At 45.3% G+C, this 24,026-nt stretch overlaps 1 protein-coding gene across 3 annotated transcripts in view; it reads right to left on the reverse strand.

The window, feature by feature from the left end:
• Positions 1-532: 532 nt before the first annotated feature.
• Positions 533-24,026, reverse strand: part of MRAS (muscle RAS oncogene homolog) — a 61,122-nt gene continuing 37,628 nt past the window's right edge. For all 3 annotated transcript variants that reach the window (XM_075001732.1, XM_075001733.1, XM_075001731.1), the window contains 4 exons: positions 14,047-14,200; positions 11,365-11,464; positions 8,962-9,041; positions 533-1,388 (listed from right to left, as the gene is read on the reverse strand). In XM_075001732.1, coding sequence (XP_074857833.1) covers positions 1,289-1,388; positions 8,962-9,041; positions 11,365-11,464; positions 14,047-14,200 — 434 coding nt within the window. In that variant the 3' untranslated portion in view covers positions 533-1,288. The remainder of the gene's footprint in view (positions 1,389-8,961; positions 9,042-11,364; positions 11,465-14,046; positions 14,201-24,026) is intronic.

Below are 24,026 nucleotides of genomic sequence, written 5' to 3' on the forward strand. Positions count from 1 at the left end.
GTTACTCCTAAACATCTGCCAGGGATGACCTCGGCCAGTGTTTCTGTAAAATACTCACAGGTGTGCTGCAGTGGCGTAGAGACAATGTGCAGTGCATGTACACATATTCTGTTATTAAAAGCAGATACAGTGCTACTCCTTCACTGCTAGGTTACCTGATGGAACTACTCCATTGTATTTTCCTGTGTATGTTCCTGGGGTGTTTCTGAAGAAAAGTTTCGTGCGTGTTCTGCATAAAAAAATATTATTGTTTGGTGTTGCGCGGTCTCAAAGAGTTTTAGAAACACTGATCTAGATGGTGCCTGATCATGCTGTGGGGGCAGGGGATTGTGCTTCATGACCACGTGACGTCCCTTCCAGTTGCGGTATTCTATGATTGGTTTTACTGGGAAAGGCAAGAGGCTCAGAAGGAGCTACTTGGAATTCAAGTGCATATGCCTGGATGGAGGAATACAGTATCTCAGGTCAGTTCCACTTAATATATCACTACAGGTTTGTCATAAAAAGAAAAACCAAGTGCATTCCTTCCAGTTGTAAATTACTTTAATTTAAATACTCTGAGGTTAACAAAATGCCTTTTGAATCAGACATGCCCTCGAAATACAAAACAGAAACAGAACCTCCTCACAGAGGGCAACCCTACCCTTCCACCCCACCCCCTGCCCTTTCTTTTCTACACTGGTGTTTATGGATTGTGAGCTGGCTGCCCTCCAGGGTCTGACACAATGTCTGGAGTGCTGAGAGCAGCTGGAATTCATTTTCTTCCTTCAAATCCATGCACTCTCATAGGAAGCTGCATTTTGGCACCTCTGCCCCAAGAGAGAATTCAGTGCAAAAGAAACCAACCCCAGCCGGGTTTCTTTCCAACCCAGTGCTTGCTGAGCAAAAGTAAAAAAAAAGCCCTCCCTTGCCCCCACACATACACACAGAACTGACTGTACCAAACAAAGGGCCATTCACGGTGGCTAGACACGGGTCATGTGGAGAAATGTTTGCAGAAAACCAACATTTTAACCCCCTCCCCCACTTTTAAAATAAACACCAAGGAGCTGAGGGTTGTGGACCTTCAAGAGTCATGGCTATTTCCTCCTCCTTGCCAGGCCCTCTGCACCGTGCACAAATCAGGCCGGCATTCTGGCAGCAAGTCAAACTCCCGCCTCCCCCCTCAAGTTCCTTGGTGCAAGGTCCACTGTTAGAAGCACGATGGTGCCGTTAGGTGGTATAGTGCGTCTCGCTAGGGCTTGTTTAGTTCACATTAGGCCAGGTGGGGGTGCCCAGAGCGCCCGTGTCACAAAATCACACACTGCAGTTTGTGGGAGCCGGTCGCTCTGTCTCCTCGCCATTTGGTCTTTTTCTTCTTCTTCTGGCTTTTCTCTGGGATCTGTTGCCTGTTTGGAGGCAAGAAACAAGCAAACCCACTGAATCAGTCATGCTGCTTAGGCTGGGGGTAGACAGACAGGTACTTCTAGAGCCATAGGAACCAACCAGAAGAGAGACCTAGGACAAGGGTGTGCATCAAAAGATCTACAGATTGAAGCTCTCTAGTCCAGCACCCTCAGGACCTGACCAGTTCCAACTGAGAGAATTTGATGGACTGCAGGAGTCAATATTGCTTAGCAGCATTACCAACTCTTCCACCACTTAATGGGCTCTTAGAAGACATGTAGGGGTAAATAAAAGCTACACAACAGCACAGAACACCGAGAGCCAGGACTGGTGGCTGCTAACAAACTTTATGGGACCGCAGGAAACTTGGTCACACCCTTGGTAAGTGGACAGCTCCCTAACTAACATCATGCTGGACCACAGACGTTGCCAGACTGAAGTGTGCCAGACTAGAGAGGTTCAACCTGTACCGTAAGTGACTAGGCAGCTTCATAGCCCAGTTTTTAAGGGGTTAAGGAGAGGTGTGTGCATAATGTATCAATCCTGAAGTTAGAAAGTGACAGTCCTGCATCCTGGTTAAAATTCAACCCTTGTCTCTGGCAAGCAGGGCCACATCATATGGTAAATATGGTTATCCTAATATTCTGACATGCTGTGTTACAGCCCACTCAACCACTGGGGAAAAATACTGAGTACAGAGCAAGTGTCTGCAGAGAAACAGAAATCAGGGGAGAACTAAAGCCTGCTGCAGAGTTCTCAGGCTGGAATTTTCCCCAGGTTAAATGCACTGAATTGCAATCAATTAACAGTTTGGTTTTTTTTCAACCTGCTGTTCAAATGGGTTTCACTCTGTGCTGATACGTAAAACATTTTCCAAGCCAGGTAAAGTGCTCTGGGTCCTCCCCAGACAGCAGCTCCTCTGAAGACACTCCAGGCAGCAGGAAATCAAAGCAATCAGAAATGCACAGCTGGGATTCCCTCACTACTGGATGCCTCTTCCACCCTCAATCAATCACTCCACTCAGCTCCTTCACCCAGTGATGGAGGAGCAATTTTTAATGTCACTACAGTTCCATGCGATTGCATCTCCCTGTCACCGAGGCTCTCTCAAATTCTGTAGATTACAAGCTGTCCAGGGTCACGTCTTTTAGAAAAGAGGACTGGCTGCTACACATGGGGTCAGATCATCAGCTGGTGTAAATGGTAATAGCTCCAGATAGCGTCACTCGTTAGTGTTCCGGGAAAAGCTAACTTCAGTAGAGCTGTGTTAGTCTGTACTCCAAGAAAACATAGCAGCAGAAATGTAGCACTTTAAAAGACTAACAAAATGATTTATTCTGCATTGAGCTTTCATGGGACAGACCCACTTCATCAGATCAATTTCGTTTCCAATACAGACTGACATTTATGAGTACAGAGGACCAAAAAAAAATTGCAATAAAAACTGACAAATCAAATAGGATTGAAGGAGGGGGGTGAGGGGCAGGGGGATGTTAATTGTCCTGTCTGAGATAATTACAAGCATCAATTAACAACCCCTCACCCCCCCTCCTTCAATCCTATTTGATTTGTCAGTTTTTATTGCATTTTTTTTTTGGTCCTCTGTACTTCTAAATGTCAGTCTGTACTGGAAATGAAATTGATCTGATGAAGTGGGTCTGTCCCACAGAAGCTCATCACCAAATAATTCTTCTTTAAAGTGCGACATCTCTGCTGTTTTGTTTTGTTTCAGTGGAGCTAACCATTGACACCATGGAGATCTGGCCCAGAGCTGCAGAATAAACAGCAACAAGGAAAACTGGAGTTAAAAGCAAGACTGGCAGTCAGAAGACATGGCTTTGGTTCTATAGATTTACTGTGTGGCCTTGACAACCCACAAAGGTCCAAACTGAGTCTCTGGAGCTGCGTCTACACGTGCACGCTACTTCGAAGTAGCGGTAGTAACTTCGAAATAGCGCCCGTCACGTCTACACGTGTTGGGCGCTATTTCGAAGTTGAAATCGACGTTAGGCGGCGAGACGTCGAAGTCGCTAACCCCATGAGGGGATGGGAATAGCGCCCTACTTCGACGTTCAACATCGAAGTAGGGACGTGTAGACGATCCGCGTCCCGCAACATCGAAATAGCAGGGTCCTCCATGGCGGCCATCAGCTGGGGGGTTGAGAGATACTCTCTCTCCAGCCCTTGCGGGGATCTGTGGTCACCGTGGGCAGCAGCCCTTAGCCCAGGGCTTCTGGCTGCTGCTGCTGCAGCTGGGGGTCCGTGCTGCATATACAGGGTCTCCAACTAGTTGTTGGCTCTGTGTATCTTGCACTGTTTAATGAAAGTGTGTCTGGGAGGGGCCCTTTAAGGGAGCGACTTGCTGTTGAGTCCGCCCCGTGACCCTGTCTGCAGCTGTGCCTGGCTCCCTTATTTCGATGTGTGCTACTTTGGCGTGTAGACGTTCCCTCGCTGTGCCTATTTCGATGTTGGGCTGAGCAACGTCGAAGTTGAACATCGACGTTGCCAGCCCTGGAGGACGTGTAGACGTTATTCATCGAAATAGTCTATTTCGATGTCGCAACATCGAAATAAGCGATTTCGAAGTTGGGTGCACGTGTAGACGTAGCCTGGAACAATTAATTGGTGTGTTGTGGATCTCCCTATATCACCACCTAAGCTTATGTTAAGTGCTAGGCACTGAACAAAAAGAACAAGTTAGCCACACTCGATACAGATGCAGGCTTTACCAGTTCTCGCAATTTGATTGTGAGCATTGCAATATTTGGTGTTCTTCTTAAAGCTGCAGACCATGGAATCTTATTACTTATATGAGAACCCCAGCTTTGATTCTTTTTAAAATGCTACTACAGGTTGAACTTCTGTAGCCTGGCACCCTCGGGACCTGACCAGTACCAAATAAGAGAATTTGCTGGACCATGGGAGGTCAATATTGTCTGGCTGCATTACCACTCCTTACTGGGCTCTTGGAAGACATTTAGGGGTAAATTACAGCTAAATAACAACACAGAAGACTGAGAGCCAGGACCGGTGGCTGAAAACAAAACTTTATGGGACCACAGGAAACTTGGCCACACCCACAAGTAGTTGTGTGGCTAACTAAAATCATAACAGAATATGGATGTTGACGGATGAGGAAGTGTCGGACTAGAGAGGATCAACCTGTAGCTCTTATGTTTGCAGAGAAAAGCATACAAATTTGACTCTTACTGACTCACAGGTGAAAAAGCAGAAAAAAAAACACTCAAAGAAAAATTTAAGACAGTCTTACGATATATGGAGCCTGAGTCATGACTTTGGAATGCTTCTGATTGCCAATACTACCTAGCTAAAGATAAGTGGTTGGTCATTGACTTCTTCCCCTCCCTGCAACCACATTCTACTGAGATAAAAGTCTGAAAGACATGTTTAGTGAGTTCTTTCCAGAAAGTTAAAGCTTATTTCTGTAAGACAGAGAATTCTGTGAGACAGAGAATTACCCCTGCCGTGTATTACAGTAGGAAAATTACTAGTGCAGTTCAATGGTGAATGGTGGAGCATAAGTCACCAAGAAACAACAAGTAGGGAACCCTGCCACAGTGATTATTTTGTAGTGATTTCTCAGAATAATGCTGGATAGTGATAAGAGCTCAGTGTAATAAACACTGACTTCCACCCTACTAATTGCAAGGTACAGAATAGACCAGGAACATTCTGGGTCCTTGCCAACTTGTATCACTCCAATAGTTTTTCACCCACACCCTCCTTCTGCCAGCTTGAGATGATTTCAGGAGAGTGGGCAGCACCATCTGCTTTCGGTGGATGCTGACTCAAAGTGGTAAGAGAAATACTAAGAGAGAGGCACTGTGTATAAATGCCTAACAAGTTTCATTGCTGGGGAAGCCACATTTTCCACCTCCACCTCATATGGAAAAGCTATAGCTTCACCTGACAGCAGTAGTTAGTAACCCAATAGCTTTCTTTGACAGGGCAACAAGCCTTGACTGGTGACAACTAATTTAGACCCCATCATTTTATATATATAGTTGGGATTATGTTTTCCAAAGGGCATTACCTTGCATTTATCAACACTGAATTTCATCTGCCATTTTGTTGCCCAGCCTCTCCATTTTGTGAGATCTTCTTGCAGCATTTTGCGGTCTTTGTGAGATTTAGCTTTCTCAAGTACAGATTGAACCTCTATAATCCGGCACCCATAGGACCTGACCAGTGCCAAGAGAATTTGCTGAACCATGGGACGTCAATATTGTCTAGGTGCATTACCAACACTTCCACTGCTTACTGGATTCTTAGAAGACATTTAGGGGTAAATTACAGCTAAATAACAGCACAGAACACTGTGAGCCAAGACTGGTGGCTGTAATCAACCCTTATGGGACCACAGGAAACTTGGCCACACCCCAGATAAGTAGGCAGCCAGCTAACTAAAATAACGCCAGATTACGGATGCTGCCAGATGAGAGTGTGCCGGATTAGAGAGGTTCAACCTGTAGTTTTGTATCATCCACAGATTGTGCTCCCTGACTGTTTACCCCATGTTCCAGATCACTTATGAATATGTTCAACAAGACTGGTCTTAGTACAGACTCCAGTGGAGCCGGGAGTTCACCTAGTGAGTGCAACTGATTTGCCAAAGGTCATGAAGGAAGTTTGTGTCAAGAATGTAAAAAGCTGAGCTGAGCTGAGCTCTCCAAGGTGGAAGACCCATGATTTATCCGGTAGGTCAGTGTTTTTCCACACAAATTGGTTACATTTCTTTACTGAATGGGAAGAAAAACTGAAATATCACCATCCAGTTAGAAAACAGCTAACTCCTCTAAGGTTTGGCAACAAGAACGCACCCAGACACTACAACCCAAAAGAGAATGTAATGTAAATCCAAACAATTTCATCTCATTTCCAAATAGGCTATGTCTATACTACACCACGAAAGTCAACCACAGATATGCAAGTCTCGCTATGCCAATTGAGTAGCTAAAAATTGATGTATCGGCACTCAGCTAACTTTTCTGTCTAGACAGGGAAAGGCTGACGGGAGAGTTTCTCCCTTCTACCTCCCTTATTCCTTGTATCTCACGAGGAGTATAGGTCTCGACTGTGACCCCTGAGAGCTTGATTTCACATGTCCAGACTAGACGTGTGAAATGGAACCCCTGAGCAGGTTGATCTTCCGGGGAAGTGTAGATACGTCTACCATTGAATCAGAGAGTCAGCGAGCAAAAGGCAGGTGGAAATAGCCTTAAGATTCTTCTGCACCATACCATAGTTTAACTACCTCTCCAGTAATTTTGCTCAGCAAGTGCCAGATGGACTGTAAGTGAAACTGGAGCTTTGCCACACATGACAATTCAAGATCCCACTGCACTTAGGACAGGTGTATTCTTACCCAAACCCCAGTGGTTTTGTCCTTTTGTGATGAAATTCTGCCTAAGGAAAATTTTCCCTGGAATTTCCGTCTGAATACTCACCCCCCACTTGCTTAAAAAGCTGCTGTGTGACATTCATGTACATAGCTAAACAGAAAGGAATCCACCTCCATGAACCCTCATGCTTTTTGCCCCCAAAAAGTGGCTGCATTTCAGTGATGGTGTTTCATATACAGTAGACCCCGGTTTACATGATTTCAATTTATGTGTTTCTTGCAATAAGGTGAGTTGAAATTGTGAGCGGCAGGGAGCTGGGAACCAGGTAGCAGCCTGGCTCCTGGCTCCGCTCTGCTTGCAGAAACTGGGAAACTGACCAGGCTGCTGCACCTGGCTCCCAGCTGCCCACCTCTCCCAGGAGCCAGGAAAATGACCAGCATAGCAGTTCTGGTCAGTTTCCCAGCTTCCACAAGCAGAGGGGAGCTGGGAACTAGGCTGTGGCCTGGTTCCTGGCTCCCTGCCACTCTTGGGAGCCAGGAAACTGACCAGTGCTGCTGCTCCTGGCTCTGAGCTCCCCACCACTCACAGGAGCAGAGAGCCAGACACAGCCAGGACCAGGGGACCCAAAGGGGGACCTGCTCCAAACTTACGGGAAATTTGACTTACACATGGTTGCCCAAGAAAGCATCCTACGCGTAAGTCAGGGGTCTATTGTACACAGACTACTCCTGTATTTTTATATCACAGCCCTCTCAAGGTCAACTGAAACCAATGATACACACAAGTAAGGACTTCTGGTTTGAAATTCTAGTGGATTAGGTCATATGCAGGATTAAATGCTACTTGCAGACCATCAGCCCGCGATGTTGGTATTTGTGCTTTTGAGGTTCTTCTGTAATACTACTCAGTCCACTGTCTAAAGTATTTTGGAGTATACGTTGAACCTCTCTCGTATGGCACCCTCAGAACTTTACCGATCCCAGACGAGAGAATTTGCCAGACCATGGGAGATCAATATTGTCTAGCAGCATTACCAACCCTTCCCCTGCTCACTGGGCTCTTAGAACACATTTAGGGCTAAATTACAGCTACGTAACAGCACATGAGAAGAGATCATCTGGCTAACTAAAATCATGGAGGATTACAGATGTTGCCATACAAGAGAGTTCTGGATTAGAGGTTCAGCCTGTACTGCCCTATAAGAAATGATGTGTATGAAATGCAATGGGAACTCAATTATCCAATATAATTGGAATTGGGGCCAGATCAGATAAAAAATTCCAGATAAACTGGAGAATGGATGGCAGGGTGTTGGGTGTCAAACCTGGAAGGCTGGGACTACTGCTCTCAGCATGACACTTGGGGCTGACCATGTGAACCACACCCACCATCAAGCCTGGATGGCTGATGTTAATGCAGAGAGTCAGGTAATGAAGGCTCGGTTAAATGGGGTTCTGCTCTATATTTCTTCCAACACAGAGGAAGACTTAGTTATATTTTTAAAGTCCACATCTGAAACTGGGTGAAACATGCAGTGGAATTATAGAAATCCAAAGTTTCCAAGCTTTAAAACAAGGACTCCTCGGAAAGTCACGAGCCAATTTTAAAAGACAGGTGCAAGACACATGCAAAAGTACTGGCATCAAAACAGAGGTCAGAATTAAGGATGTCTGGATGTGTCCCCAGATATACATGGAAGACTGGGTAGTGGAAATGAACAGTACATTTGTGTGCCTCTGCAGGAGAAGGTTATATATATGGATATACTGATTGAATCATAAAAATCAGAAAATTAAAACTATAGATTTTTCTCTATACATTTTGAGATCTAGCGATGCATATACAAATCATTTCAAATATAGTGGATTCACCTACAATACATTCAGACGCTACTTTAGTGATCAGCAATAAAGTGCAATCTTGACATACAAAAACCACGGGCCAGGTAATATAAATCATCATGCCTCCACTGAAGTCAATGGAATTATACCAATTTATGCTAACTATGCATCTAGCATTGCATTATATTCCTGAAAACCAGATTTTACACCTCAAAGGACAAATATATGTTGATAGCTGGGTGCAAGTGTTCAACAAACAGCCCTAATAAAGAACCAAAGAGAAAATTCTTGGTTGCATGTGTTACAATGACTAAGAAGGCTCCTGCCAGTGGAGATTAACAGATGGCTGAGTGAAGTGGTTTATGGCTCACCTGATTACTCTAACAAGATCATGGAAAGCTTTGTCAACATTCAAAGGTGGGTCCTTGGCACTAGTTTCTATGTACGGGATCTGAAAGACAAAAGCCCAGCATAACAAATGTGACATCTTACACATGGACAATGAACCTATCTCAAGTGATAAGCCAAGACACTACAAAAAAAATTGGAGGCAAATCAGGGTAGTTTTACAATGATTAACACAGAAGAACTGTACTGAATAGATCTGAAGACAATTTAAGGTTGTCTCTTGGTGCAACAGAGTGTTTAATAAGGGTGTTCTCAATCATCTAACTCATAGCACAGCATTGTTCTTCTTGAGATACCTCAAAGCCCTTTTGCTAACAAGTGGTCTAAACCATTATGGGGGAAATCCTGAGCCCACAGAAGTAAATGGGAGATTTGTCAATTGTATCAATGGAGCCAAGAATTCAGCTTATGTATAGAGGTCACTTCAGACTCCATTGAAATGAGCAGTAGGTAGAAAGTAGCCTCTGTGGAACATGTAATTGTGGGAGCTTAGGGCAGGTAAGGAAAGTTATATCCAAATGAACCTGCCTGGAGAAAGGCAGGTAAGTGAAATATTGCCATGAGATCAAAGTGAATTTGCAGAAATGACAGAGATCACACCAACCGATAAAATGTGCAACATAAAAAAATAACAGACAACCCCTCACCCCCCCACACCAGCTGGAAGCCCAAAGCTCCAGACTGCGGGAGCAGGGGAGTAATTGCAGAGTTTGTAAGGAGAGATGTTCTTTTTCCCTGAGTGGTACTTGAGGGCTTGAAGACAACGTTTGCTGAGATGGCTGGAAAACTAACACCTGCCGAACATTCCTTTCTTGCTACGCTGCATTTTAAGTCCCTTGAATGCTGATTTCTACAATTACTTTTCAGATTTGGAAAATCTTCTGTTCACGTAAGAGAAAAGGACATTTTCTATTGGTAGCCTAAAGGACTCTTTGGTCATGTCCAGCGTACACACCCTGTGAAGAGCTATACTTGTAAACCTGACTTCCGAGAGCACGTGAAAATTCTGCAATCGCACATGCAGTGCCTTCCCATACTACTGAAACTGAGCACAACACAGGAGCTGTGTTGTGTTGTTGAGGTTGACTGGCTCTCTGCTCTTCCACAAAAGCTTCTTTACATGGCTGGGAGTAAATATACCCTGAATAATTCACATCACACTATCTTTAAAGGTCCATTGGGATGCAGCAAGTTCCATTAAGTTGTTTCTTTGACTGTGGGCATTTAGAGGTGATTAACCTAGTGCAATAGTGATTATAATGTTACTTGGGAGCCATTTCTGGAGCCAGACTACTGTATGAATAGTAGAGAACTGACATATGAGTTCTGCTTTATATGGGTTTTACATTGGTGTCATTCTGTTATTGTTCATGGACTTCCTCCAGATTGACAAGAGTCTGAGATTGGAATCAGGCCCTGTGGAGCTACTAACGACCTCTTCCGCTTTTCATTTGAAGAGGGCATTCTGTCCATCTTCCATGCACATTTCACCTGCAAATAACTTGCTTTGCAAGACTTTATGGTAGTGTGTGGTGAAATGGTTGCCCTGGGGTCCCAAGATATTACAGAGGTCGGGTGTGTGTGTGTGTGAGGTAATATTTCTGTTGGATCAATTTCTGTCAGGGAAAGAGACACGTTTTGAGAAGCTGAGGGGTTCCTTTCCCAGACCTGAAGAAGAGCTTGTCTCTCTCATCAACAGAAATTGCTTCAATAAAAGTCATCACCTCAGCAACATTATCTCTTTAATGTCTTTATGATTATCCTAGTTGTGCTTTTGTATGGAATACAGAACTGGTATTGCTTCAGCAATGTATTGGCCCCATTGGAAGTACTCTATCTATTTATCTGTCTATTTATATATACACACATAGGTTGAACCTCTCTAGTCCAGCACCCTCAGGATCCGACCAATGCCGAACCAGAGAATTTGCCGAACGATGGGAGATCAATATTGTCTATCAGCATTACTAACACTTCCACTGCTTACTGGGCTTTTAGAAGACATTTAGGGATACATTACAGCTAAGTAACAACACAACACAGAGAGCCAGGACTGGTGGCTGTAAACAAACTTCATGTGACCACAGGAAACTTGGCCACACCCATGATAAGTGGTTGTCTGGCTAACTAAAATCATGCTGGATTACAGATGTTGCCGGGGAAAATTTTGGATTAGAGAGGTTCAACCTATCCTAGTTTATTTGTCTTTTATTTGAAAATGTAATTGCTAATGTTTTATTATAAAATAAGTGATCCAATTAAACTCCAAATGCAGAATGAATCCCATTCTGAAGGTCTGTAACAGTAATTAATAGCAGCGCAATTGCCAGAACAGCATGCAAACAAAGAAACACTCGCAAACTTACATTATGTTTAGTTGCCATTTCCCTTCCCTGTTCCCTAGTGATTTTCCGCAAATGCATTAGATCCACTTTGTTGGCCACCAATATCATTGGAAAAGACTCTCTGGAAGAAAGCGGCATTAGGAGACTTTCAGTGTTATGTTTCAGTGTGAGCTTCCTTTTCAAACACTGTCGCCATCTAACATTTTCAGACAGAAAGATGCAGCATGTACGCATTTAGCAGGTTATAATTAGGCTTGGAAGGATTAGATTTTTTTATTGGTAAATGTTGGTAAATACTGATTTCACAGTATACACAAAACTGATGAGGCATTTACTTTTATCTACATATATTGATTATTATGAATGAAGAATGCTGCCTGAGAATTTATTAGTGTTAAAATCCCATAAAGGTATAGGTTTGTCATAGCCATGGCTTCTATGACAAAAGCTGGGCTAAATCCTGACCTGGAGTAAATCAGCATAGCTCCATTGGAGTCACACCAGCTGGGGATCTGGCCATTTCCCTTTTTGATTCCCCCCACCCCTCAAATGATCATGATCTGCCATTAATGCTAGTATTCTGCTGAGCTAGAATCTCCTGTGAATTTTTACCCATATGTCCAAACAAGTGGAGTATTGAATAGGGTTTAACTCGTTTTGAAACTGTTAAATAAATGAAATGTTTTTTACTATTTTATTGTAAAATAATTGATTTTTCACTAACTATTTCTTCAGGAAAAACAGAATAAAATATTAAATGTCATCATTTTTCCTTTATTTTCTAAAATTATGATTTCTATATTATATTATATCAATGAGAGGGACATAATGTTTGTCATGACAAGTTGCCAGCCTTTCTAATTTCTATAAAACTTTTGTCTGGAGTTACTTTAAGTTCACATGAATTTTCAGACTCTACTTCCATGGTTTTTTCCTATGAGACAAAGGAGGACTCAGTCTTTTTTCTGGCATGCTCCTCCATAATTGTGGCTGGAGATACAATGTACACAGCTTTCTGAATTTTCATTTACTTTTAAAGATAATTAAGATAATATGGATTTAACTGAACATCTGAGCAATAATGCATCTTGATTCTACGACTATTCAGGAACAAATGCTTTGCTCTTTTCAGTGATCCATTTTTTTTCTGGTTTGTAGCACAGTGGTAGAAATAGTACATTTTAACAGTATGTAATTTGCGTTGTTTATGCCAGAAATAAAACTCTGTATATCGTTCCCTTTAGTGAGTTGAAGAAGGCTAATACATTTAACTGTTATAAAGTAAGCAGCTGTAACAAAAAAAAACGCTTTGTCTTTTAACAACTTGAGAGGGAAACCACAGCTAATTTGGAATTAAAATATCTAAATAAATGCTTAGGGGGACATGTGAGGGTTAAGATGAAAACACTGCCAAATTCTGTTCTCAGTTACACTGATGTGTAAGTGGAGTGATGAATATAATGCAGAACTCAGTACCATGTAGTACGAAAAACTCCGCACGCTGCTAGTTGAGCCTTGGTTTCTAAAATGATTCAAGTTTTTAAGATAAGTTATTTTTTCTCTTCATCATTTGGACTCTGTTTTCTTTACACACTTTGCTCAGATTGGGATGAGAAGGGAGAACACTATTCTTTCTTGTCAATTTCACTTCCCAGTTCTCACATACAAGTTGTGTTTGGATTTATTGATGGGGCGGCGGGGGGGAGTGGGAAGAAAGTTTCATATCAGATCCAAAAGGATGACCCATTTTCATTGAATATAATTAGATAAAACTCTTGTCCACTCAAAACAGGTTATAGATGAACATTTCATTGCTGACCTAGCTTTGGCCCAGAATTTAAGAGAATGTTGCAGACCTGGAGAAAAGCCCATATCTGTATTCAGGAGGCAAATGAAATGATTGCTATTTATGTTCATCTAGATTTAGTAAAATTACAAATTTTCCTTCATTTCCCACTCTTGGGGACTTCACTGGACACTTGAGAGGAAAAGCATTCAGCAGTAACCCTCCTATTACGAGTCCACCCCTTCTTTGGGGAGTTACTCAGAACCGAAAAGGAGCCAGCAACAAGGACTGGATCCTCTGAAAGCTTGTCTTGAGTTCTCCCTTGTTTAAAAAAAAAAACCATTATGAATGGAAATCAAGCGCTTTAAAGCAGCAGGGATGCATGAACTAGATTCACATGATACCCAATGAAAATTAAAACTTGTGTGGTAGGATGGAGAAGAGTGAATTATTAACAAGACAAAAAGACCATCTGAGCTTCCTCATTGATTTTTCTGAAAACTTGGTCTCCCCCGGTTTAGAATTTGAATATTAATTTCCTTATCTTTTTTATTCACAGATGCTAGACAAATGGACTATCCATCCCATGGCAATCATCATCAACCATTCATTCCCAGACACCTGAATGCAAGTACACAGAAATGTTGTTCAATGCAGAAGACAACTACCACCTAGATCTCAGAGCTTTCCAGCTATCAAGCTCAAAGCACATGACAAAAATTACTATAGCCCATTTTACAGATCTGAAAACTGAGGCACAGCAAGGAGAAGTGACTTGCCCAAGCTCACCCAGCAGCAAAGGCAGGACGAGAACCCATCTTGTGAAGCCTAGTGCAGCGCTCTACTCACTGGATCATACTGTCTCCAAAGCAGCAGGGGGTCATGCTTACAATTGTGCTCCCCTCCAGTGCACTCACCTGTCTTTGACTCGGAGGATTAATTGGTGGAACCTGTCCACGTGTTCAAAGCTGGCTTTGTCCGTGACGGAATAGACTATAAGGAACCCATCCCCAGTCCGCATGTATTGCTCTCGCATAGCGCTGAATTCCTCTTGCCCAGCAGTGTCTAGAACTGGTAAAGGAGAGCAGGGAGAAGACTGTTAGTCATTCTGCAGGCATGGCCATCACGTCATCACGTCTTTCTTCACGCTTCCACCTTCACTGAGACCAGGGGGGATTAAGAACAGGTGGGGCTCTGGAACAACACAGTCACAAAGGGGCCCTCCAACACATTAAAGTAACATTATTTATCCCTTAAAATCCATGCACGCTTACTACTCGTGGTGCATAATAAAATTATACAAATGAATTTTAAAATAAGAATGCCACGACATTTCTTTTGTTCCATTCAAGCAAATCGCTTAAATAAAATGGAATTATGGAGCCTGGGGGCTCCAGGGCAACTGCCTCCTTTGACCTTATGTTAATCCATCACTGGCTGAGAGGACTGTCTATCTCTGATAGGTGCCATTCAAGGTTACCAGTTTGCTTCCTGGCTCAGAACAGGAGACGAGGCTGGTTTGTGGTCACTGAACATTCCTACCTACACAAGAGAACTGCTCTCCAACCTTCACTGTACCATCTCCTCGCTATATCTCCCACACCCAGCACAGGATTAGCTGGCCTCCCTCTTCCTCCAATGCATCCATCACTGCCACAGTGACGCTGCCACTGAATTAGGTGCATCAAAACTCCAGCTGGTCACGGCTAACATTTTAAATCTTCAACCTTTCTGCCTTGCAGCCCCGGCAGTTCCCCACACAGGTAAGCCCATGTCTAGGAGCGTAGGCAGGCACCCATTCAGACGACACTGCTACTCCATAAGCCCCTGGGGTGTGAGGGGAATGAAGGGTGTGTCTCTTTGTGCTTCTCAGTCAGGGAGACGCACGCCATTGAGGGTTTTTTTTTTTTTTTAAATAACTTCTCACCTGTGTGGTTCCGACTGATTTTTCTGTGGGTCAGTGACCTCCAACCTGGAAAACGTCCCATCTAGTCCATCCCTCTGTGCTGAGGCAGGATTAAGTATACCTAGATTATCCCTGCCCAGTGTTAGTTTTACCTATTCTTAAAACCCCGCAATGACAGGGATTCCACCATCCCCCTGGTTAACCTGTTCCAGAGCTTAACCATACTTACAATTAGAAAGTTCTTCCTACTATCCAATGTAAATCTCCCTCACTGTAAAGGATGCCCTTTCCTCTGGCCCTCCCCCTTGTGAGCAACCCAAATTGCTGGAGGAATGGAGCCATGAGAGGGGATCTCAGTCTTGTTCACCTTCGGTCATTCAGTGCTGATGGGGAAATATTGGAGATCCTCCATGTTTTATTACCCGTGCCGGAGTCTTGGTTTGCCAATCACACACATGCAATGCGGGGGAACAAGGTGGAAGGCAGGCAAGGGAAGGAGCACAGAAAGTCATGGAGGTTCAAGGGCCTAGTAGGGTTCTAAAAAGACTGTTAAGTTCTTCAGACTGGTGTGAGTGACAAATGACAACAAGCATTGCAGAAGGGATATTAAAATTTCAGGGCTTGGGCCCTGAAATACACACTATGAAAGATCAGGATGAGGCAGGCAGGTTCTCTCAAGCTGGCCTAGTGCCGGATTCTTACACTGTCCTCTGGGGTATCTGGTGCTGGCTAGTCACACAGGCAGCCTGCTGGATCACAAGTCAGAGCCAGCCTGGCAGCTGATGCATTCCTACGGATTCAACACACCAAACCCACACTTGCGGGTTCACTTCTGAAGGCAGCAGGAATGCCCCCCCCCAGGGATGACCTTTCAAGTCACAGAGCACGTGAGAAAGCAGAGGGGTAGCAGCTCACATGGGATCCCCCAGGCGGCAACAAGAACACACTAGGGAGTGGGGCACTGGCTATTCCAACGAGCAGGGCAGGTACTGGGTTAGGAAAGTAAAGCAGAGAGCTGGAGACTGTACCTCTCAGTGTTTGCTGCTCACACCTGGAGGTGTAGAGACTGAAGCAAACTACTGAGTAGGCTGAGGGTGCTTGGGGCAGGGTTCTTTTCTTGTGAGGTCTGTGGCCTTACCAAGGTGCTCCTAGTTTGTGTACGATGTCCAAGCTGCCTTGGTTGCTGGTGAATAAGCACCTTGAAAATGCTTGAGTCCTGGGGCTACCTACAGCATCAGCACCAGCTGCCAGCCATATCCCATGTGGACATGGACGCTGCTAGCTGCCCCTGGTCGTTAGGCTTTCATTGTCACGAAAAGTGACTGGGCCTAGTACAAGCACTTTGAGACCGTGTGTTTTATGCGGAGAGAATGTCTAAAACCTCCTATCACGGGGCCTAGCTGCTTCGACCTCCAGCTCGCAGGCCTGATGCTGCTCCCAAATTATCTGCCCACTACAGCTTGAAAGTGAAGGACTCCTTCTGATCCCCATAAGGAATGCAAACCTGGAACTAATATATGGGCAGCAAATGCTTGTAGCACTGAATGCAGAATCACTATAAAGGGAACCTCAGCAGCAGGTCCTGTGCAGGCTTGTCCATTGGTACAAGTTACAGTACGACAGAACCCGGGCTGCTGGACGCCTGGTCAATTTCTGTCTCTTAGGCTGAAGTGCCCCTGTGTGATGGAGCTAAGGAAACAGGGCCAGGGAGGAAGAGGGTGTGAGGAACTTCATCCCGCCCCATGTTCCTTGTGCTCATGAACTGATGACCAGCTACAGCTGGATGGAGTGGGAGGGCAGATTCTGCCACCAGAATGTAATATCACAATCTCAGTCCCCACAGGGTAGAAACAAGCTGTGGCCTGGAGTTCCCCCTGGCCCCCCATGCACTCCCTGGCCTAGAGTCATTGAGAGAACTCTGGCTGAATGAGCAGGAATCCCACCCCAGGCGTCTCATGGCAGCATGGCTCTTTACCCAAAATGGGCCAGGGCTTCAATCTGTCTCTTAGATTTCTGGCTTGTATCCTCCTAGGGTTTTGCCTGCAGAATCCCTCAGCCTTCTGGTGGCTGCTGTGTTGTCAGTCATCTGTCTTGTTCCTGACTTCCAGCATACTCCCGTCAGGAAGGGATGCCTGGGGTCTCGCTTGCTACTACATATTAACACTTTGCTGCAGCCACCCCAAGACATACCCCTAAGCTCATCCCTAGAGCAGTTCAGAGGCTTCTGTGGAATTACATTGGGGATGAATTTAGCTCAGTGACTCTAGGCTCAGAATGGAGAGAAACATATTGAATCCATCATTTGGTCCAGTAACCAGAGAATATGGCCCTGGTTGAGCTCTCTGGAGTACAGACCCCTGTGTGTAACTCCCATTAATGTATGTACAGGAAGACATGGTAAACATATGCAGAGTTCACTGTAACCTTTATTAGTGTTCATTGCTCTTTTTTTGTTGTAAGCGAACATTGGATCTGACACAGACAACCAGATCTGAGCCCCCTGGAGACAGAGGTGCGTGTGGAAGGCAGGAGTTCAGATCTGGATCTGATCTCCATGGCTTTAGTGAAAACCAGCACCCAGTTTTCACAAGGAATTTGCCTTTGACCTAGTCAGTTTGCTGCTACTCCCATCATGTGATAGTCTTCTGCAGGGGAAAGCCATGCAATGAGGAAACACTTCAGCATTTATGAGCCCCTGCATTGTCCTCTGCCTAAACACATAGATGTTATAACATGGAAAACCACAAGTACTCGAATTCTTGCCTTTTCTTAAAGGGAAAGAAAAGGGTCTTTACCAAGAGGGAGAAATCTCGAAAGAACAGCTTCCATTTCAACCAACGGAGTAAAGAGCCAATTAGTGACAAAGGGCCTTTTCTCTGACAAACAGGCAAGAATTCAAAGCCTTGAGTTCCCCATGTTGCAACACAGACATTTTCCTGGCAAAAAGACAAACATAAAATAAGCCTCTTAGAAGGTCAGAGCCCCCAAGTCATAAAGCAGCAGCTTAAGCTGATATTTAGTTCATTCAGCAAAACCACTTGATTAAAAGAAACCCACCAGTCCCTGGCCAGACTGACGGAGCCTGAAGACACCTCCCCTTCTGGTTAGAGAATTCCCAAGCTTCCTTAGTGGAAAAACAGACAGGCATTCAAATACAAGTGGTCTTGGACCCGCAACATCCTGTCTCGCAGTGAGAAATGCAGAGCAGGACAGAGATTCAGAGCAAGCCTGCACATGTGTGGGGGTCAGGATAATCACCTGCAGTTACAGTAAAGGCTTTCACATCCAGCATTCTATTACCTGGAACTCTCAAATAAACTGTCATTTTAACCATAAGTAACTTTTCATTACATTTTCCATATGTACAGTATAGTGAAAATAAATACAAATATATACAGCAAATACAAGTTTATGGTGTACAGTACTACTGTTGTTGGTAAATAAAGTGCTCTGCATACATTTGTGTTTGTTTCTTAATATCTAATCCTGTTTTTCTTTAGTGGTATGCACTGCTAGGTGTGCCTCTCTGTTATCCAGAGTATTTGAATATCCAGCAACCTCCTGGGCCCGGGGCTGCCTAGTATGAAAGAGGTTACAGTATTCCAAGTGTGTAAACACACAGGATGGAGAGGGATTAGGCAGGCCTGCCCAACATCTATTGGAGACTTTCCATTGGCTCGATGGGTTTGGCTCAGGCTCCTGGTGTGGAGCGCATGAGGATATACGAATTAGGAGCAAAGGCATGAGAGCTAAAACAGAAAAACTGATATCAGGAAAATCTTCCCTCCAGTAAGCACTGCAAGGGAGAGTGGAACAATCTCATAACTTGGATATCTCCACAAGTGAGGCACTTAAGAGTAGACTGAACAAACCCCTGGAGAATGGAGGGATCTCCAAGTGCTGGCTGCTAGCACTTTTAGCGATGAGGAGACTGAGCCCAGAGTGGGTTTTTAGAAACACACACGTGTGCAGCAGTAATGTGTGTGCAAAGATGTATACTGCAGCTTCTGTCCCTGGTGCGGCCAGCTGCCCCTCCCAACCCCAGTCTGGGATTTTACAGAGGGTCAGATCCTCAGCTGGTAGACTTCAGTGTGGATCCAAAGTCAGTGGTTACACTGCTTTACACCAGCTGGGAATCTGACCTAGGGAGCATACAAAGGATTCAAACAAGTAAATAGTGGCAAGTGTGGCAGGGCCAGCATCAGACCTAGGCCCCAGACCTCTGCCCAATCCACAGTCCTGTGGAGTGAGGACCACTTGTGCATGCTGGGGCTCGGGCTTCAGTCCTTGGGCTCAAAGCACAGCAGGTAGGAGTCCCCAAGTTAAACTGGGCTGAGTACCCAGTATCTCCCAGCCTGTAGCTGAGCCCTGAGGTTACCAGGGGTTGGAAGCCCCAAACACTCCCTGTGGGAGCTGCTCACCTCCCCAGCTGTCTCTGATGTTGCTGTACTTCACCTTCACCACTCTCTTCTGGTTGTTCAAATCTCCACTCCTCTCCAACCTCCCGCTCCCACTCTCTTCCCCCTCCCTACTGGGGGAAGGCTTTTAAAAGGACAGTGACAGCCTTAAGTGGGACCAGCTGGCCCTATGTGATTTATGGCAGCCTCTCCCCAGCTCTGCCTGATTGCCAGGGCTGTTTTTGCTTTCTCCTAAGTTAGTCCCCTGGCCTCATCCTCACACAAGGTGAGGTCCAACAGCCTGCCAACCATGCCTCCACCTTGTCAGCAAAACCTATTTTGCAGGTGTTTTGGAGTCCCCCATTTCCTTATGAGCTCCTAGGAGTTTTAGCCTTGTGAAAGCATTTGATAATAGCTCCATGTTGATGACAATAATTCCAGACGGCACTGAACAGTCACATAAAAAATAAATCCTTTGCACGTTACTAAATCAGCCCATGTATGGAAGGAGCTGGGGAAAAAAAAAAGATTCTTGAAACTCACATACAGCTGAGCAAATTAGATTGACTCTGGGAACTAATTCTTACCTACTACTACTACTACTACTACGTGTGTGCATGCATGTCTAACCCAGCACGATACAGCCACTTTGACCTCACTGAGGACAGCAAGAAATAATGGAAATAGCTAAGTGCAGAGACAACAGAGTCTGCTTTCATGAAATATCCCCAAGGAGATAGCCTCCTGTAATTCACAGTTAGCACTTGCTTCTAGATGCACTTCCCTTTTTAAATAAATCACTTAATACTATTTACCAGCAACAGGCCTCACGCACTGCAGGGACAGTCCTGCAAGCAGGATTGGTCAGGACCATTAATAGTTACCACTGCACTTCTGTAGTACAAGTTGAACCTCTAGTCCAGCACTCTCTGGTCTGGCATGATTTAATTAGCTGGATGCCCACTTATCGGAGTTGTGGTCAATTTTCCTGTGTCTCATATAGTTTGCTTCCAGCCACCAATCTTGGCTCTCACTGTTCTGTGCTGTTATTTAGCTGTAATTTACCCCTAAATGTCTTCTAAGAGCCCAGTAAGCAGGAGAGGTGTTGGTAATATGCTAGACAATATAGACTTCCTGTGGTCCAGCAAATTCTCTGTTTCCATACAGGTCAAGGCCTGAGGGTGGAGCGCTAGAGGTTCAACCTGTAGTACTGATTACAACCTTGTTAAGCTGCTTCTTCGTCAGGAAGTCTCGGGTCTCTATGAAGCAGGGCAGCATTCTGTGTCTGCTTCCTTAAATATAAAGAAGGGGCAATAGAAAGTGACCTGAAAAAGCTCAGAGAACAAATCACGTGTACATGGGTTAGAACCCCAGTTTGACTTCCTGCTTCTCCAGATTTGCTACAGGACTGCTTTTTTGTTTAATGAGGGGGACCGTAGCTCTGGTTTTAGGAAAGGAAAACGCTTAGACTGGTGAGCACAATACGATACAGGGAAATGTTGGGAGATTACCACACCTCATGGACAGCATAGGGAGTTGGAGGGGAACTCCAAAGGTGGACTATGATTTTTGGCAGAAAATTGTCCAATGCCCACCCGTTCTGGCTTGGGTTAGATTTACTTCTGCATCACTCGATGTTTATAAAGCCCCCTCACTCTATGTTTTCACTTGGCTATTGTCTTCTCCACAGCTGGTCCTAACCATTTTACAAGCACCAGATTTTGGGGTTGGGGGGGGAAGGGGCGTAAATCATCCAGTGAAGGATTTAAGTCAGCAGTGGGCAACCTGTGGGCACGTGTCACAGTAGGGCTTCACCTGCAGCCCACGGATCCTGGGCCGTCCCTCACTCCCATGCGCCTCTTGTGCATGGAGACACTGGAGCCCTGCACTTCCTTGCTCCCGTCCCTGCCTCCCAGCACTTTTGGAGTGTGCAAATCACCTCATTTGCACTCCTTCTCCGCTTCTCCCCTTGGCTTCCAGCACTGGAATGCCCCGAATCAGCTGTTCACAGCATTCCAGCTCTGGGAGGGTAGGGAAGGAGCAGCGAGAGAGAATAGAACAGGTGATTTGCCTGCTCTGAAAGGTGCTGGGAGGAAGGGGGAAGAGCAGGTGAGTGCAGGACCCCTGTGCCCAGGTGTGGGAGAGGCACGTGGAGGAAGAGGGACTGAGATGGGGTGGGGGGCACAAGTAGAACCTCTGTGGGCTGTAAGCTGCTGCAGGCCCCTGAGGTGAAGGAGGGCTGCTCATGCAGCCCAGCCATCATTAGTGGTTGCCCATTCCTGATTTAACTGCAAAGTGCAGTTAAAGGAAGACAGACAAGTCCGATGGTTAGCATGATGCATTTTTACACTTCCACCCCACTTCTCCCGGACTGTATTGCTGATGGTCCTGCCCGGAGGGCAGGGGCCTGGACTCCATGACCTCCCAAGGTCCCTTCCAGCTCTGTGAGATGTGTGTGTATTATTCATGCTAAAGTACATACAGTAAGGTCCCAGAGTACATGAGGGTTCCACTCCACGCAGCTTCGCGTAACCTGGATTTTGCCTAAGTTGGGGTCTGGCTTTTTCCCAGGCAGAACACGTGTTCTGCAGCCAGGGAAGCAGCAGAAAGGTAAGTCCTGGGCTGGCAGGGGGCAGTGGGGGAGGGTTAAGCCCGGCAGTGGGTTGGGGCTACGGGAAGTGGGTGAGGGGTGGGTTAGGGCTGCAGGTGGGCGAGGGGTGGAGTTCAGCGTGGGGGGTGAGCCGGGCTGCAGGGAGTTGAGCCAGAACCAGAGCCGTGTGTGGGTGGTGAGCTGCTGGGGGGGGTGGGGCGGGGCCCTGCATCGTTGGCGCACGGGGTGGCGGGTGGGGGACTTGAATCAGAGCCACGTGTGGGCAGTTTAAACTGGGCCGGGGGGCGGGAGCTGGAGCCATGTGAGAGTGGTGGTAAGCCAGAGCCAGGCATGGGCGTGCAAGGTGAGCTGGAATTGTGTGCTGGTGGTGAGTGGAGCTGTGGGGGAGCTGCTCTGGGGCCATGCGGAGCTGAGGAAGGTTGAGCCAGGGCAGGGGGGTGACTTAAGCAGAACGGGAAATCACGGTACACGATTTACAATAGGAATCGGGGTCGGATGCGTAAGAGCAAGGTCGCGCCCTCTGAGACTTTACTGTACCTTGCACGTGAGCTGCTGTGTAAGGGTTTTGGTGTCCTGTGATACTAAAACCTGATCAAAGCCCAGATAAGATCAAACAGGTGTTCTTCCATTGAACTGAAGGGGTTCGCAGCAGGTACTTAAAGGAATAGTATCAAAGGAAACAGCAAAGAGGTACATCCTTTGGTCTCTCAAGGGGGATGACAAAGGCCACATAACTTTCAAACAAGAATGTCCTTTCCTTCCCCACCAGCTGGTCTCTGGGGCGGGGGGAATAGTGAGTTTTCTTTTGCTCACTGAATAAAGACAAAGACATTAAGGGTCCTGCAGTTTTACCTTGAAGGCACGAGGACACCAGTGCCTAAAGGGTCCTTAAACCAAGCAGGATTGTAGAAAGTGATTCAAGTGAACATATTTTGAGATACATGGAAAGGAGATATGCAAAATTGTTTATTCAGAGCCTTTTTTGCGGGTGGAAAAAAGTGACTTTTTGATTAAACAGAATGTTCTGTGAGGAAAAAAAATTCCGTTTGTGGACAAGAGGAATAAAACCCAACTTTTGGACCGTTCTGGTGGTTTTGATGAAAGGCCCCAAAGCTGAATGAAAGTGTTTAAAAGATTGTTTCTTAGAATTTAATTTTTTTTTTTGCCTGAGAACAAACTATGCTTTACCAGCCTTAGTGTGGAGCAGATGTGATGTGAGACAGTATGATGTGGCTGCAGAGAGCAAAGGGCATTTGTCAGGGAAGAAAGCAGGGTCCTGAACGGACGAAGCCAATCAGATGGCGTCAGGCTACAATTCACCACAAGACCCATTTTTTTATCTTGTGTAACACTGGAGCAAAAATAATTGTTCAATAACCGCTGACATTGCTTTATTGCAAAGAACACCACAATACATGCTTATGCCTCAACCTGCACACAGTCATGCGTGCTTAAAGCTAAGCATTGTTGAGACACTGCTAATTTGCTTAAAGTCAGACATGTAGGTGTTTTCAGCACTGAACCCTTAAAGAAAGATTTAGAGCAGGGGTGACTGGTGCCCGGGCCCACCATTTCCTGCGGATTTCAGTGGGTGAGGGGGAAGCACCCTCCCCCCCCCGCAGAGTGGCGTTGCGTAGGATTTATGGCCTTCCTTTTTAAACACTTTTGGCACAGCTTTTCTTCATTAAAAGGTAACCATAACTCCTTAGCATGCAACTGAATTCTTAGTACCATAAGTTTAATCCAAAAAATTAAGAACTTGTAAAGATTTAAAATGAGTTCCTTTTAAAGACACTGGTGGCTTCCCCTACCCTTCATGAGTCTGGGTGACTGTACTTAAAAATGACAGTTGACACAAATGTCAAACTCTACATACCCAGCACCCCAGAACAATCTTGAGCACTACCATAAAAACAGCGTCTTAGGCGAACATTCAAGTTTGGGTTTGATTATGTGGGAGATTCATGATATTGGAACTCAGGA

Source organism: Carettochelys insculpta, chromosome 8, assembly GCF_033958435.1.
Source record: "Carettochelys insculpta isolate YL-2023 chromosome 8, ASM3395843v1, whole genome shotgun sequence".
Classification (NCBI taxonomy): Eukaryota; Metazoa; Chordata; order Testudines; family Carettochelyidae; genus Carettochelys; species Carettochelys insculpta.